The sequence below is a fragment of the Folsomia candida genome, unplaced genomic scaffold (genome assembly GCF_002217175.1).
Source record: "Folsomia candida strain VU population unplaced genomic scaffold, ASM221717v1 Fcan01_Sc046, whole genome shotgun sequence".
Lineage (NCBI taxonomy): Eukaryota > Metazoa > Arthropoda > Collembola > Entomobryomorpha > Isotomidae > Folsomia > Folsomia candida.
The window spans coordinates 722,513-738,189 of NW_019091238.1; the positions used below are offsets into that span (position 1 = coordinate 722,513).

The following is a 15,677-nucleotide window of genomic DNA, read 5'->3' on the forward strand; positions in this document are numbered from 1 at the left end:
TACCATTCGGCATGACTATGCGTCTCTACCACGTCGGTTACGATTTGTCGCAGAAATCGTAATAATAAGTTCAGGAAAATTCAAATTCATTACCAAATATTAAGGAAGTGAATACCATTATATATTAAATTTGAATCTCTCTGAACTTATTATTACGATTTCTGCGACAAATCGTAACCGACGTGGTAGAGACGCATCGTCATTCCGAATGGTAATGATTCATTACTACCTTATTAACAAAACTGCAGTTTTGTAAACTGTGAACTATTAACACATAAATAACGATGTCAATTTTCGATTTACTTCGGATTTTCGAAAATCATGATATTAATTAAATACGTTCCATTTACGTACGTATTGAGGTAACTACTACTCTCTTCTAAAAGATGGTTACAAATTTTAAAACACAGTTTTAAACACCACAATAACCCAACTAAAATCCATTAAAACCCATTGTGTTTTACATATTCTTTTAAAACCATGCAAACCTACCTACATATAAAAAGCCCAAAATCCAAAACCACATATGCTAAAATCCTGCGCCTCAGATTTTACCCATGTCCATGGTACCAATATTTGTATGAATATGAGCTTAAGTGCATTATAATGTAAATACATAAATACATTCATACGTACACACATGCACATATTTGCCTTTCCCCTCGCACCTATTTATTTATTTTCACATCCAGAGTTAAAGCAGTTTTAACTTGATTCTCCAATTTTTACATTTACTTCCTCCAACACTGCGCAATAGTACATGAAGCTAACATAAAGTTGGTGCTCAGATACATACTCATTTGTCTCTGTGCATATTATGCAAGAAGGGATGATTAGATAACCTGCACACTGCTTAAACAAACACACACGTACATATTATAAATTATGTACTCCATGGATTGTCTCACGGTCGAAAGGCTAAAAAATGTTGTCGGTACCTGCCGTCCTTGTGTGTGTATGTAATGTCTCAATTTATGTGTATTTGCAAATATGACTGCGCGACGTGTATTTACACTCTTAAAAATCATTTTACCCTAATGAAAAGCAAACGTACTCTGAATTCTGCATTAAGGAGACCATCATCATTAGCAATTTAATAATTTCGCATAAAGTTAAAAAATAACTTTATGGTCTTAACTTATAAGGATGGTTGCAAAATTTTGTTATGGGCAGGGTAAGGAAACCCCCGGGGTTTTGCTATTGAAAACTCATACCCAAGGGGTTTACCTGGGTTTTGCGGGTAGTCGGCGTAGTCGGGGTTTTGGGGGCAAACTGAGTCACGACCCCATGTAGTAGGGTGTGAAGACAGTCCGCTTTTTCAGCAATTTCGCGGCAAAGCTGCTTATTAATTGAATATTAATAACTTCTTAAATTGTACTGTACTGTACTGTAAATTGTGCAATTGTTGGTAAAGCCCTGTTATCATACTTATTAAATTAGAAAACCCCGACCATCCCGACTACCCGTGGGTATTACTCATTTTTGCCACCCCAAAATCCACCAATACCCGCAAAACCCCAATACCCCAAAAACCCGGGGTAGCATATTTACCCTGGTTATGGGATATTAACACCTTTTTTAAAGCTTCGCCTGAATTGCCTAGAAAGTTACTTACATACATCAAAAAATCAAGCCAAACGTTAGGAATCACGTGACACTCATCTTTCCGATGAATTGCCCCTTTGAAGAAAAATACTTTGGCGGCAAAGTTCAATTTTTGAGTAATTTTTCTCTTGCTTTTTCCTCCAAGTGGTGACAACGAATCCGAATGTGTGAACTATGCTGGAAATATTTTTCTTAAAAAAGATGCAAATCAACAGAAAGATAAAAGGTGTCATCAGATTCGTCATTTTTGGCTTGATTTTTCCATATGTAGAACACGCTACAAAATCCTGACACAGATTTTGAAAAAAGGGGCACTCTTCGTTATGGAATTTGAATAAGGGGCAACCTTGATTACCTTGCCTTGATTTCAAGGTCAGACGTCAGATTTCAAGGTCATGTCATTACAGATAAGGTCTGAGGTTCATGCCTTTGTCTAGGTTTATCCATACTTTTAAGAGTGCAAAAAAACGTAATCTACTCAACTTCCTTGTCCAACCATGTTCAAGTTCAATATCATTTCATTGACCTAATCAGGCATATGTAATGCCTATGACGCAATCTGGGAAAAAACTAGTCAAAAGACATGCAATAAACAATTCCCTGGCTGCCGTTGTTACGCAATATTTGTCGATTTTTCCTTCACTTCAACTTCCTACTTTGTCAAATAAACTGTGACTTATTCATTAAAAGAATAAATTCAGCAATGATTTTGGGTTTTAATGTCGTTTATTTTATTCTCGTTACGATATTGTTCCCCACATCATCAAATCAAACCTCATTACAGGAAGATTTAACCTTAACACAGACAGAGTTGGAAATATTAAACAAGGTAAAGTAAATATGTTGTACATTGAAAATACTTCATCAATCTGTAAAGTTTCACTTTTAAGGATAATATTACCCTTTTGAAAAGTATGGGCACTTTGAATTCTAAATTAAGTAATCTAGCGGAATAGTAACTTCATAAAGTATAAAGTTTACGTTTTCAGACTGCATTTACTACTTTTCAAAAGGGCAACATTATTTTTAAGTGTTTATAATTATTTAATTCACGATTCAATTTATCCCATTAAAGTTTAGGGAATTGGTAAAACCTCGACTTCCACATGAGTATATGAACCAAGATATTTATTTGATTACGTGGTTGAGAGGTAATTAATTCATGAAAATGAAGCACAAATAAATAAGTAAAATTGGTTGCTTGACTGCCAGATTTTATATATTACTTTAATCCTTACCAGCAAAAAAATTTGACATTCCTGCTGCTGAAAACATGCTGATGGAGGTAATTATTTTTATGTAATATATGTAAAAATTTAAGCTTGATGGAATGTACTTTAAAAACTAAAGTTCCCGGGCGAAACATTTTAGGGGTTTTATGCATAAATTTGGATGGGTTTTATGCAGAGAATTGGCTGGATTTTATGCAGAAAAATTTATGCCGAAACAATTTGTGCAGAAAATATGCCGAATTATGCATAAGTATGCTAAACCTTTCGGCAGAATATACCTGTCAGAAGTTTTATGCAGAATCGTTCCTACTTTTCCTGCATAAACTACTTGTGTCGAATTATGTCACATTCGACATACGATTTTCACCTGGGTTACCATTTTGAAAAGTAGATGCGCTCTACATAAATTCTATATTAAGTACACTGTACGAAATCCAGGGTAAAATTTTACACTTTATCAAGTCCCTGTTACACTGAATTCAGAGTGCATTTACTTTTCAAAAGGGTAACACTATTTTTTAGCGTTTACGATCTTGCAATTATTTACGTATTTCAAATTATGTAGAATTTAAAATGGAGAAAAGTACATAATATGGACAATATTCTAAAGGTAAATATGTACTTTATACAAGTGACTTCATGTCAAGATAATCTAAATGGAATTGATCAAGGTAACCACTAATTTCATATTTTACAGGAAGACTGGTCAGATTTTGAGCAAGAGTTTCGTTTCGAAATTCAAGGTTGTGACAAGGAAGGAAGGCCTGGTAAAAAATTAGGGCTTAAATTTCTTAATTTTTCTTTTGTAAAAAAATACACTTCAAAATATATTTTTTTAAAATTTGAAGTCGTGTCAATCCCCGTTGGCGATTGGGACGTTAGACGTGCCGTCCTTGCCGGGCAGAGTGATAAACTGATCCGATATTTCGACAAGCTCCTCGAGGAAGTAACCACGTTAATCCGGGTAGCACAACAAAGTGGGGAAAACATGACCCGATTTAACCACATTATGGACATGGCCAATTATAATTTGCGAATACAAGCTTGTCCGTTGTGTGAGTTTTTTTTTAAAATATGAATTTCGAAATTTTCAATAATTAATAGAATTTGACGACTCATCGTCCAAATCCACACATTTTTCATTACTTCCTGCCTCTAGGAGTTCATAGCAAAATTCTGGATCACAAATTTGTAGTCAGGAAGTTGATTTTGTTTCGAGGCCTTCCAACTTTTCTGGAGCCTCTTTAATGGGAACGTTCATATATTACGTCATTATTTTAGTGAGTGGGTGGTTTAGGTCTTTCCCATGTTAAAATTCCCTATTTTAACGTAAACAATTTTGTATGACTTCGACGCTAAAATACAAATAAGTGCTGTGAAATAATAAAATAATTCGGCTGACTCGGGTAATGTAATCGAAGTTCCATCCACAGAAGTATACTATATGTATCTTTATTGCATATATAGCCAGTAGCTCTTGCAAGTCACAATCACATAGTTAGTTATAAAGTTTTAGTCAAATTTTTTTAGATTAAAATAATGAATAATTGTGATAGTAGTCAGGGGAGTAGAGGGAAAACCAGACTATGGTGGTCAGTCTGGAAAACCTCTACCTGAACTAGGAAGGTTGCCCAGTTCACCATTCGGCCCTGACTACCTGAAAAACCCAGGTTTGACCAACGTAAGACAGAGATTATAGGCGATTTACATATCGGGAAAGGTGGTGATATCCAAATGAGTAGGCGCCGTGCTGGCGGGGGCACGACGGGTTTTGGCTGGAGCGGAGCATCCATGGACCACAAACTAACCGATTACCCATTCCAGGGCTCGGCCTAAGTGACCCCATAAAGGGGCCACGGTACACCCCACAAACTAACCTCCCATCGCAGCACATGACGAAGTCATGGGAACCCCGTAGACCCAGCCCAGCCGCCCCCACCAGCACCGCGCACACTCACTCTTCCCCCGACCACCCCCACATGCTTACCACCCCAATATATCAAACGAAGGTCTCACCTGGGGGAGTCCTCCAGGGCGTAGATCCTCCTGTGCACTGGGTCCGCCGAATCCATTCTTCGCCTGATGGCCAGCTTGTCGTTGCTGGGACGGGTGTGGCAGGGGGTGTCACCAGGCACGCAGGTGGGGGTGTGAGTGGACGAGGCTCACTTAGCGATAAGGCCTTGGGACACACTTTACTAGCCCTGGCACACCCGCGACCCAGATGGAAGAGATCCAGTTGCAGGAGCGAGAGAGAGATACGTGTTGCACAGGAGGAAGCCAAAGAGGAACTCCAGAAGTATACTATATAGTAAATCTAGAAGGCGTAGTGGACGAGCGATAGTAGCCACCTTATGAGCGCCGTCTATGGACATTCACCAACTAAATAATACACTGGCGGGTACTGCACACTAGCGCCACGGGCTGTTGTCTCGGGCAACTTAATACATAGATAGGTATGTGCGCCACCGTCGCTCCATTTGAGACTCAACTATTTCTCTCACATCTAAACCAAAGGTTGGTCCTTGGTTCCATCCAGTATGGGAGGAGCAGCTGTACACCTTGGCCAGTTCCCTTGTAAAACTCTATCCGCGTTTTAAGAACTCCGCGAAAACCAAACAGTAGACACGTACAAATCTGTTGTCCAGCATTTTAGAATAAATTTCCATAGCTGAGAAATTATCAAAAACGTGCTGATTTTGTTAACCTGTGTTTTTCATTAAATTCCCACAGGCATTCCTGTCTACGTGAATCATTTCCTCTCATATGAAAATCATTACCCTGGAACTATGAATTCCATCAAACTTGTAAATTGTGCGTGAAAACATATGTATTTGCTTCCAAGTTATTTTGAAATTTCAAAGTAAATTTTCCTAATTTACCAAATATTTTAGGCCCACCGATATTTCTCTCGTTGTGGCAAATCATACGAGAATTTCTCTCCCCAACGACAAAAGATGCCATAAAGCTGTACGGAAAGGACAAAAGTGAATGGAAAACTGCACTCTTGAAAGATATCGATGCTTCCCAGCTCACTAAAGAATTCGGTGGACTGAACGATGAAGGATATTCGATGGAAGAAATTAGAAAATTACCTAACCTCGAGTGTTCCAGGTATTTATTTAAATACGTATGATTCAGCCTTCAATTTATTTTGCACTCTTAAAAATAGTGCTATTCTTTTGAAACGTAAATACACTCTGAAGTCCAAATTCATAAAATCCTTAGTAAACTTTACTCCTGATCAAGTTAACGTGCCTTTGGATTTAAAATAGTTAACTGAATTTAGTATTGCGAGTGCATTTACTTTATTGAAAGGGTTATATCATTTTTAAGAGTGTGGGAGGAAACTGCCTGTAATTTTGAATTTGTAGCTTATCGATGATTCGGGAGGGGACAAGTGAAAGTTGAGATGAGAAGATTTTAATTAAATTAAATAAATCGTAATTATCTTTAAATACCGATCGATTTATATTAAATTGTGTTGAGAATCGAAAGAATCAAACTAAATGCGTATGAGAGCATATAATAACGATTATTTATACCAATCTCAGTCTCCCTTCGCCAAAAATGTCGGAGCGATGATATGCATCAAGTTGGGATTGGTATGAGAATATTGAGAATAATACAGTGTGAGCAAAAAGATTTTGCACCATATCGATAGTTATTTACAATGGAGGTCTCCCAACTGTGGGATTGCTGGTAGTTGTAGAGCACGTGGAGAGAGCAAAAATATGTTTTGTAGAGTGGTGCGTGGAATCGAACCACGCGTCTCACGTTATCCAGACAAGCACCCTACCACTAGGCTAACCAGCCCCTCTTCATACTCTTGCTCTCCTTTTTCTCCACTACCAAATTCCACTACTTCTCTTCCCCACACAACGTATGCTCACAGATTTGGACCCAACTAGTGTCAATCGATCACAAATGTAATTAGTATGAAATTTGCAAATGGAACTATCTGCCAATGCGCAAGTTTGGCGCAGATATTTGAATCCGAAGTGGGGAAAATGCGCAGCATATTTGGAAAACAAAAAGTTTGCCAGCCTTGGGGTGCGTTTTCTCCACTTTCTATGCAAATATCTCCGCTAAACTTGAGCATTGGCAGATAGTGCCATTTGCAAATTTCATACTACTTGAATTCGTAACCGATTGGGACTAGTTTGGTCCAAATCTGGAGACCTTCATTGTTAGTAGGGAAAAAATTTCATAATTACAAAAAATTTCAATCCAATTTTGCTACAAAATACCAACCAAATATTGTTTTAAGAAATTATGGAGTTAGAGAAATTTATGCCAGAGTTGTAACTATCCTATTTGAAATGTAAATTAAATATACATAAGTAGTACATATATGTGCATATCTGTATTTTGTATTCTGTGTGTGTTTTCAAATTGCATTTTCTCCACTAAAATTTACAACTTACTTAATTCCAGCCTTCAAATATGTATACGCAAACTTTGCTAGATGCGAGCGCTGCATGTGCACGCTTTATTCAATATGAGAATGTCCATGCATACATAACTTCAACAAAAAGGTGGGTTTGGAGCGTCTATCTACATTGTTCGCAGTAAGCTTACTGTAAGTAGGATAATGAAGACGTGGTCTAAAAATTTGCATTTTTTTGATGACGTTCCATATTCTCAGAACTTTTCCCAATTTAGGAGGACCCTCTGTCTGACTTTATGTATATGCAGAGACTGGTCAATCCCGGATTAAGGATTGGGGATTGGGGATTGAGATTAGGATTGGGGATTAATTAATCCTCAATCTCAATCTTTAATCCCAAGTTCTAGAATTCTAATCCTTAATCCCTAATCCCACTATGTCAAGTTTAATCCTAAAGTTGGATTAGAATGGGATTAAAATGGGATTAAATTTGCAATGACTGAAAACTAGAAAAGCCAAACGTCTCTTAAGATCGCTCCCTTTTTGAAAACTGATTGAATTTCGTTCATTTTTATCATATATTTAAAAATACTGCTTAAAATTTTGCAAAACTACTCGAAGCGTGGCATCCTCAATGCACAATTTTCAAAATTGGCGTGAGCTTATAAAGAAATGTGAGTGCTCTGCCCAAATTCTGGTCAAAGCTTTGCGTTAAAAATAGTACCCAGAGTAAAATTAGCATTTTTTCCGTATATAATTTTTAGTGCAAAAAATATTTGTATTCCTAAACGATCAAAATTTTGCATGGAAAATGTTCAAAATATTTCTTTTTCCGAAGTTCAGATTCACTTAATTAATTTAAAAATCTTGCATAATGAAATTTAATGCAAACTATTAATCCAGGACTAAATTTATTCCCAATCCCAGAAAACTACCCAAAATTTAATCCTGTATTAATCCCAATCCCAGATTAAATTCAATCCCTTATCCTAATCCTTAATCCCAAAATTTTAAAATTAATCCTTAATCCTCAATCTCAATCCCAAGATTTCAAAATTTAATCCTCAATCTCAATCCCAAGATTTCAAAATTTAATCCTCAATCTCAATCCCAAGATTTCAAAATTTAATCCTCAATCTCAATCCCAAGATTTCAAAATTTAATCCTAATCTCAATCCTTAATCCCGATATCTTTAATCCGCCAGTCTCTGTGTATATGAATGGAAAAGGTCGCTGTGACTTTTTCCCTTTTTGTGAACAAAACGACCGGCTGCAAAAACTAAGCAGGATTTATTGATTTTTGTGTATCAACGGTTAATTTCACAGAAACATTCTCACATTACTTCAAAACTTCCGTGTACTGCATTTGCATACTGTACGTATTTATGTATTACTCGAGTCCCAATATGGCAACGTTCATACATTACGTCATTAAAAAGCAGGGTGGGTGATTTGGGGAGCCTAAATATCTTACTCGTCAAGCTTATGTATCATGAGCAGGAAATTAATTTAAAGGGGGAGGGTAGTGTAAAATTGGCGTTTTTCATGACGAAATATATGGACGTCCCCTATTTTCATGTGTCCCAATTTGGTACCCTTCGTGGAGCCAGTCACTCTGTATGAGATGATAAAAGGTCTCTTTATGTACTTTCACCCTCCTCCATTTTAACAAAAGAACCGTCCGTATGTGTAAACTGGGCACGATTTTTGTATCCCACCAACGGTCGATCATTTATTCCTTTAAAAATTCTGTTCAAAATACATACATAAATTGGACAACATAAAAACTTTACGTTTAAAATTTCTTGTAACTTAAGAGAACTTTAAGCATGTATAATAAATAATCCTGTATAAAATGTTTTGAGAACATTGTTCTCACCTAGTAAGTATGTAAAGTGACAAATTTGAAAATTACTGGGTTACTCGATCTGATGAAAAGGTAACGCAGATATGTAAGAAGAGGTCTATAATTAATTGCTGCATGATAAAATTATTTACTTAATTTGACTCGATTCTAAAAAAATAATATTAATCAGATTTTATATCGTCGTACTAATTCAGAAAAGACCTAAGTGCACGTGATGCTTAATTCAGAAAAGACCTAAGTGCATAGAAAAAAGTAAGAAAAGACCTATGTGCAAGCATGTATTTACTTATGGCTATATCTTGCCTGAATCATTCTTCATATATCGCGCGATTTAGCCATAAATAAGTACATATATACTTACACCTAGGTCTTTTTTTACTTTTCCTATACACTTAGGTCTTTTCTGAAGTAAGCATCGCTTGCACTTAGGTCTTTTATGAATTAGTACGACGATATGTAATCATGTATTGTCACATGATATTTTTTATTTATTTTTCAGACAAACCAAGCTAAGATAGAAATAACGTACCAAAACAGCGATATCTTACTGAAGTGGATGGGTACGGTTACAAATTAATTTTGCGGGAACTAAATAACACTTCTTGCGTAGCCATACTCACGTACATCAATTTTCATTGCCAGGTAATTTCCTCGTTAAGAGTAACGATTTGAAAACATTCCACGAGGGATGGAATCCGTTCAGCAATTAGGCGGCCCCACCTCTGACAAAATGTGTCCTCGCTTATCGAAGATGTAAGTCCAAATCATACATATCTATTTACATATGTGGCAGAACCCTGTAATTTTGAAGATCATGTATATATTTATACGCTCTTTTGGGAGTCACCCACGGCCAGGGTGGGTTGGGGTTTTTGGGGTTTTTGTGGGTTGGGGTTTTTGGGGTTTTTGTGGGTTGGGGTTGTTGGGGTTTTTGCGGGTTTTTGTAAGATTCTAAGGCAGATTGAAACAAAATCCCTTAAACTTTAGATCAATGCTAATTACATTCTCAGATTCATCATGAAGTTTTGAGAATTTTTATGTGCCACTTGAATTTCCAAGTATCATTGCATATTTCCAGGTTGACAAGTTAAACATGAATTTTCGATTTAACAGTCCAAGTCAATGATAGCGCTTAAAATTGCAGAATAAATTCGTGTATTAAATAAGTTTTTGCTTAATATATAATTTTTGGAATTTTGGTTTAACCTGCCCCAAAATCTACAAAAACCCACAAAAACCCACAAAAACCCAAAAACCAACAAAAACCCACAAAAACCCCAAAAACCCCGGAAAAACCCCCGGGGTTGGGTTTTTCTAGAAAACCCCGGGGTTTTCCGAACCCTGCCCGCGGCCACAGTTTTAAGGTCTCCATTATGGAGAGGTTTCATGGTGCGGGAAATAATGATGGAGCGTTCAAAAATTAAAAATCGCGATTTTTTAGATCTCTAACCACACCTCCCCCCTTTAACAAATGTCTTATACATAGACACGAAATCTTCTCCCAGGGTTTCAATAGCAAAACCCGCGGGATTTTGCTTACCCAAATTTACGTATTAATTTCAGGTAATTACCCCCATTTGTTCCTGGCTTCCCCTCCGAGACGTGAAAAACTGTCGCCTCGTTTCCCGAACTTGGAACTCCGCTGCGAAACCAATCCTCCGGAAGAAAAGCTGTATTCGTCTCACCTGTTTGTTCGTTAAGGACGAAATCGCTCGAAATGCAAAGTTTCAGAGGGAAATGGCCTTTTTCGGGAGACCCCTGCACCACGTGGTCATTGAAATTTGCCCAGAGGAAATTAGTCCCGCCAATAACGATGACTCCCAGAAGACTCCAGCTTACCTCGATAACGTCCATTTTTTCACGAAATATCTCTCCGTGCAAAATTTGTGCATAACGGGACATCTCGGGTGGCCCTCTATGTTCCAATTTATTGAAAATATTCTCCTCTCGTGTTCCTCCGACTTGGTCCAAGTCGAGATTAAGATGAGTATTGATGAAGATGCAATTAAAGGGGATGACCTTAGAAGAGAATTTTGTGGCGGGAAGATCTTCAACACGGTGAAAAAGCTGGTCCTTTCGTTTTACGCGGAAGAAGAGTTTGAAGTGTCGGCGATCAGAGTAGGACAAATTTTGGCGGCTTTTCCAAACATTTTGGATCTATGGGTTGATGCTGGCCTGCTTCGGCTTGTGTTTCGTGAGGGAAGTTTGTGTCCAAGGTAAGTTCGATGCGACCAGGGTATTCCTACAAAGGGTTTTATTGGGTTGCTTTTTTGGGTTTTAGTGGGCTGTAAATGAATAAAACTAAATGCATTTAGTATTTAATTTAGTATTTAATTAGTATTTAATTTACCATGCTAAGTGGATTTAGTTTGGGTTTTAATTCGTTTGAGTTTTATCCGTACGTATTTTGCCTTGTAGAAGTTGGAACCAACTCCCACACGTTATATCAAGCTAATCTGTTTGCCATTAATATGTATCGTAGTTTTTGAGAACACGGAAAATATCAACAATAAGAAAAATCCCCTACCGTCCAGTACTACAAAAAAATTATTTCTGAACCCATATACAATCTATTTTATGGACAAGGAGGATTTGAAAATGGTTGGAACTTGTTGGATTTTCCATAGTGGTAGAATTTTTTGCCGTGTTTATTACCTACAATCTATTAAAACCCAATAAAATTTCCGTGTGGATTTGGAGTACATATTTACATATTTTTTATACTACATAATTACAGCTTCTTATCCACACTACGGGTCACGGAGGACATGACTGGCTCCCAGTGCGCCGCCCTCCTAAATCTGACCCAGCCCCTTAAGAGCTTATACATCCAGGCCGCCTTCAACCCACCCAGCGACGATTGGGACGAGAAGGTCGACATCGACGTGGCCCCCGTTTTGTACAACGTCCTCTCCCGGCATCGCCACACTTTGGAATACCTTGCCCTCGGATTGGACGAACTGTGCCGGCGGAGCGTTTGGAAACTTCCAAATTTTCCAAACTTGAAACGATTCAATTGTCTGAGCGGCTGCGAAGAGGCGGTTACTTTCGAGTCGCGAAGTATAAATCATTCGGAAACATTTCCAAGGCTGGAATCACTCCGGTTTGCTGAGTGGGATGGGGATTGGACGCCATGTTTCCAGTCCTTTTTCCCCGCCAGGGCTGGAATTTGTCAAAGTGTGAGGAAATTCCACATTTCGGAGTGGCTAGAACCGGACAGTTCGAGCGATGAGGAAGACGAGGAGGGGAGAATTGATGCCAGATTTGGCCGGATTTTGAAATTTTTTCCAAACGCGGACCATCTTTTTATGCAGAGATTGAAGCGGTACTTGACACGGAAGAAACTCATTCTTAAATAAATGGTGGGTGGGGGCCGGACAGAAATTACGTAAGGCGAGAGAGAGTGTCTAAGGCGCCAATGAAATCGGGGACAGGTGCCTAAAAAATCGAGATTTTCGCGCAAGCGTAATTTATGGACGACCCCTGGCCAAATTTGTATCGGCTTGACTTATGTAACTGATAAGTCCGAATTTGAGACTAAAATTACATGCAAATTTGCACATTCGTAATTAACGAATTGGTATCATATGTACCTGTTCAAAAAAACTTTTTTCAGTCAAGGTTGTGTCATCCTGATTTCTGCCTGGAGATTTTCATTCATATTCATCTTTTTTTTTCAAACGCATTTCATTTCACTTCACCTGACCTCATTTCTAACTCGTCCCATGTATTGATAGGTTTATGTTCTGAGATGTATACTTTTTCATGGGTGAAAAATGAAAGGAGTTAGAAATCCTTTCATTCACAGTCACTCATCTGAAATGACGTTCATAAATTATGTAACGCTAGAGAAGGGGGGTGGGGTCTTCAGACTTGCGTTACAGGATGTGATAAGGGGGGTGGGGGGTCAGAGTCCTGCGTTACGTCACTCAAATTCAAATTAACAATTATTCGAGAATTTGTTCAAAATGCTCGGAAACTTTCAAAATCTTCCAAATTGTTTTAAAATTTCCAAAAATTCTCGAAAATTCCCGGAAACTTTTCGTCTTGCGTTTGCACGATAATTCAATAAAGATAGCAAATAACTGATATAAAAATTGAAAATTTCGAAACCATACGCAGTGTCGTATTAAAATGTCAACCCTTCGCTGTAAAAGATTGAAATTTGGGAAAAGATTTACACTTACGGATATACGATAGGAAACTCAACCACCACAAAATATGCATACATAATTTGAGTTCTTCCGACGAAGGGAACTTGTTGCAATTTTACGATGTATACAACTTTAATTAAGTAATTCGATTAAATCAATTGATACAATTTTACAGCATTCTGTATGTTCAAAAACATGCAGAAATGACGGTAGCAACCACTATTCGACCTTTCATTTTTTAAATCTTTATCCCTTACATTTTCGGGAAAATGAGATTTTCGTTACGTTCCACAGGGGGAGGGGGAGTAGTGGTCTTGCGTTACACTAGTGTGACAGAGAAGGGGGGAGTCTGAAAACTCGATTTTTGCGTTACATAATTTATGAACGCCCCTAATCAGTCAGATTTATGAAAGTGAACAGGTATGATTTGTATTTGTAGATGTCAATTCAAAAAATAAAGTTTAATTTGAATATTTTGCATAAAATGTAAATGTAAATTGTAATTGTAATTTATAATTATAATTATAATTTATAGTTATATTATAATTTATAATTATAATTATAATTTATAGTTATAATTATAATTATAATTATAATTATAATTTATAGTTATATTATAATTTATAATTATAATTATAATTTATAGTTATAATTATAATTATAATTATAATTATAATTTATAGTTATATTATAATTTATAATTATAATTATAATTTATAGTTATAATTATAATTATAATTATAATTATAATTTATAGTTATATTATAATTTATAATTATAATTATAATTTATAGTTATAATTATAATTATAATTTATAGTTATAATTATAATTATAATTATAATTATAATTTATAGTTATATTATAATTTATAATTATAATTATAATTTATAGTTATAATTATAATTTATAATTGTAATTATAATAGTAACTCATGTTAAAAAGGATGTTCACTTTAAAATGAGTTTTGCTAATTTACGTTAAAACCTAAATTAATGAATTGAATTAATTAGTAAATTAATTGGATTTTTAAATAATTTATCCTTTAAATATTGATGTAAATATGATTCATGCATTTCAAAATAAAAGTTTAACTTATTTAGCTTGAAACATTTACATACGTATTTATCCATTACTTCAAAACCTCGGTTAAATTGTTCTTAACATAAATAAACTTGACCAAGTGTAAATGCGCAGGTAAGAAGAAATGTGTAATTAATGTTAAAGTACTTTGAATAATTGATTCTAAAATACATTAGTTAACTGATTATATATTCATTTCTGCGTGTGGCATATAATAAAATGAATTTTTTAATTTTTCAGGTATAAACCAATCATAAGTGACGTTCACCAAAAAAAGAACGAAATCCTACGGAGGGTCATCCACGTGTTGTCGGTTTCAGACCCGTCGGTTGTCAGATATCACTGCGATATGTTCGGTTGTCATCCTCGAGCAGTTATCAGATATCAGACTGATCGGTTATCACCCTTATCTGTCACCCTGGCGGATATCGGACTACCAACATTTCTGATGCCCTCCGCCCGCTGGGGTCGGGTATACCCCAACTCAGGTTACCCCAAAACTCGTATCGCATTACCACTAAACTTTGTCAAATCATCCCAAAACTAGTCTCCCCTTGCCCGAAAACCTTATTTCACCCCAAACACCGCCTCACGTTATTCGCAATGCAGTCTCCTAGCCTAGCCACAATAAATGTAGGTTTAGGTCGTCGCAAATCAAGTTATACCGTCATGTTGTGATATAAATTTGAACTGTTGGCAGTTCTTTGTGAGTAATTTGGTGTTATAAGTATAATAATTGCATTTATTTATTTATTAAACAATGTTTCCCCTCGTTTGCACACTGTAAAGTACCTCGCTGGGAAATTTTTGTTCTACTCACAAGATCTTCATTTGATTACAATTTTTTGCCAAATAACTATTTCGATCCACGAGAGAATATATGTAAAAGATTAGTGGCAGGAGGCAGGCCCCTAGGTAGGGGAGAAGGACGGACTTGGCCAGTGATGAAAATAACTTCCGGTGGGTCTCTATAGGTGGGATTTTTGCTCTTCTGTATATCTGGTTGACTTCTAGGGAAGCAGCAGTGGCTTTTGCTGAGAAGAATCTGGTAGCTTTGTGAAAGTGTCCGTTTCTATGGAAGGCGACGCCTAGATAGGTGAATTGATCCAGTATCTCGATTTCCTTTCTTTCCCAAGTAAATTTGTAGCTTGTTTTGGTATTTATCTTTTTCTGAAAAATAACGATTTTGGTTTTAGGGATGTTTAGGTCAAGGCTAAGGTTACGGAAAGTTAAGGCCACAATGTCTAGTTTTTCTTGAAGACGATGTGCAGATCCGGCGGCTAGAGCTTGATCATCAGCAAAGAGCAGTATATGTACCAGGCTCGAACCGAGAGATATTGCTGGGGTGTT

General features: G+C 36.6%; 1 protein-coding gene across 3 annotated transcripts; it reads left to right on the forward strand.

The window, feature by feature from the left end:
* Positions 1 to 1,236: 1,236 nt before the first annotated feature.
* On the forward strand, positions 1,237 to 13,708 carry LOC110861845 (SEC14-like protein 4). 3 transcript variants are annotated; one of them, XM_035845065.1, is made up of 12 exons: positions 1,238 to 2,434; positions 2,681 to 2,756; positions 2,847 to 2,890; positions 3,403 to 3,447; positions 3,535 to 3,604; positions 3,686 to 3,892; positions 5,568 to 5,648; positions 5,729 to 5,948; positions 9,591 to 9,651; positions 9,734 to 9,844; positions 10,655 to 11,307; positions 11,829 to 13,706. In XM_035845065.1, exons 1-9 carry the CDS (start codon positions 2,309 to 2,311, stop codon positions 9,607 to 9,609), a joined length of 888 nt encoding a protein of 295 aa, XP_035700958.1. In that variant the 5' UTR covers positions 1,238 to 2,308; the 3' UTR covers positions 9,610 to 9,651; positions 9,734 to 9,844; positions 10,655 to 11,307; positions 11,829 to 13,706. The 3 variants fall into 3 exon arrangements, with proteins under 3 accessions (XP_035700957.1, XP_035700958.1, XP_035700956.1); XM_035845064.1 differs by lacking the exons at positions 9,591 to 9,651; positions 9,734 to 9,844; positions 10,655 to 11,307; positions 11,829 to 13,706 and adding an exon at positions 6,209 to 7,185 and having other exon boundaries at positions 1,237 to 2,434; XM_035845063.1 differs by lacking the exons at positions 1,238 to 2,434; positions 2,681 to 2,756; positions 2,847 to 2,890; ... (3 more) ...; positions 5,568 to 5,648; positions 5,729 to 5,948 and adding an exon at positions 8,925 to 9,163 and having other exon boundaries at positions 11,829 to 13,708.
* The last annotated feature ends 1,969 nt before the right edge of the window (positions 13,709 to 15,677 follow it).

Bases quoted from the DNA above. Each gene is read 5' to 3' on its own strand.
- LOC110861845 (XM_035845063.1), top strand. From the start codon at position 10,829: ATGGCCTTTTTCGGGAGACCCCTGCACCACGTGGTCATTGAAATTTGC. The intron at 11,308-11,828 runs GTAAGTTCGATG...ACATAATTACAG, and splicing joins GAGGGAAGTTTGTGTCCAAG to CTTCTTATCCACACTACGGG.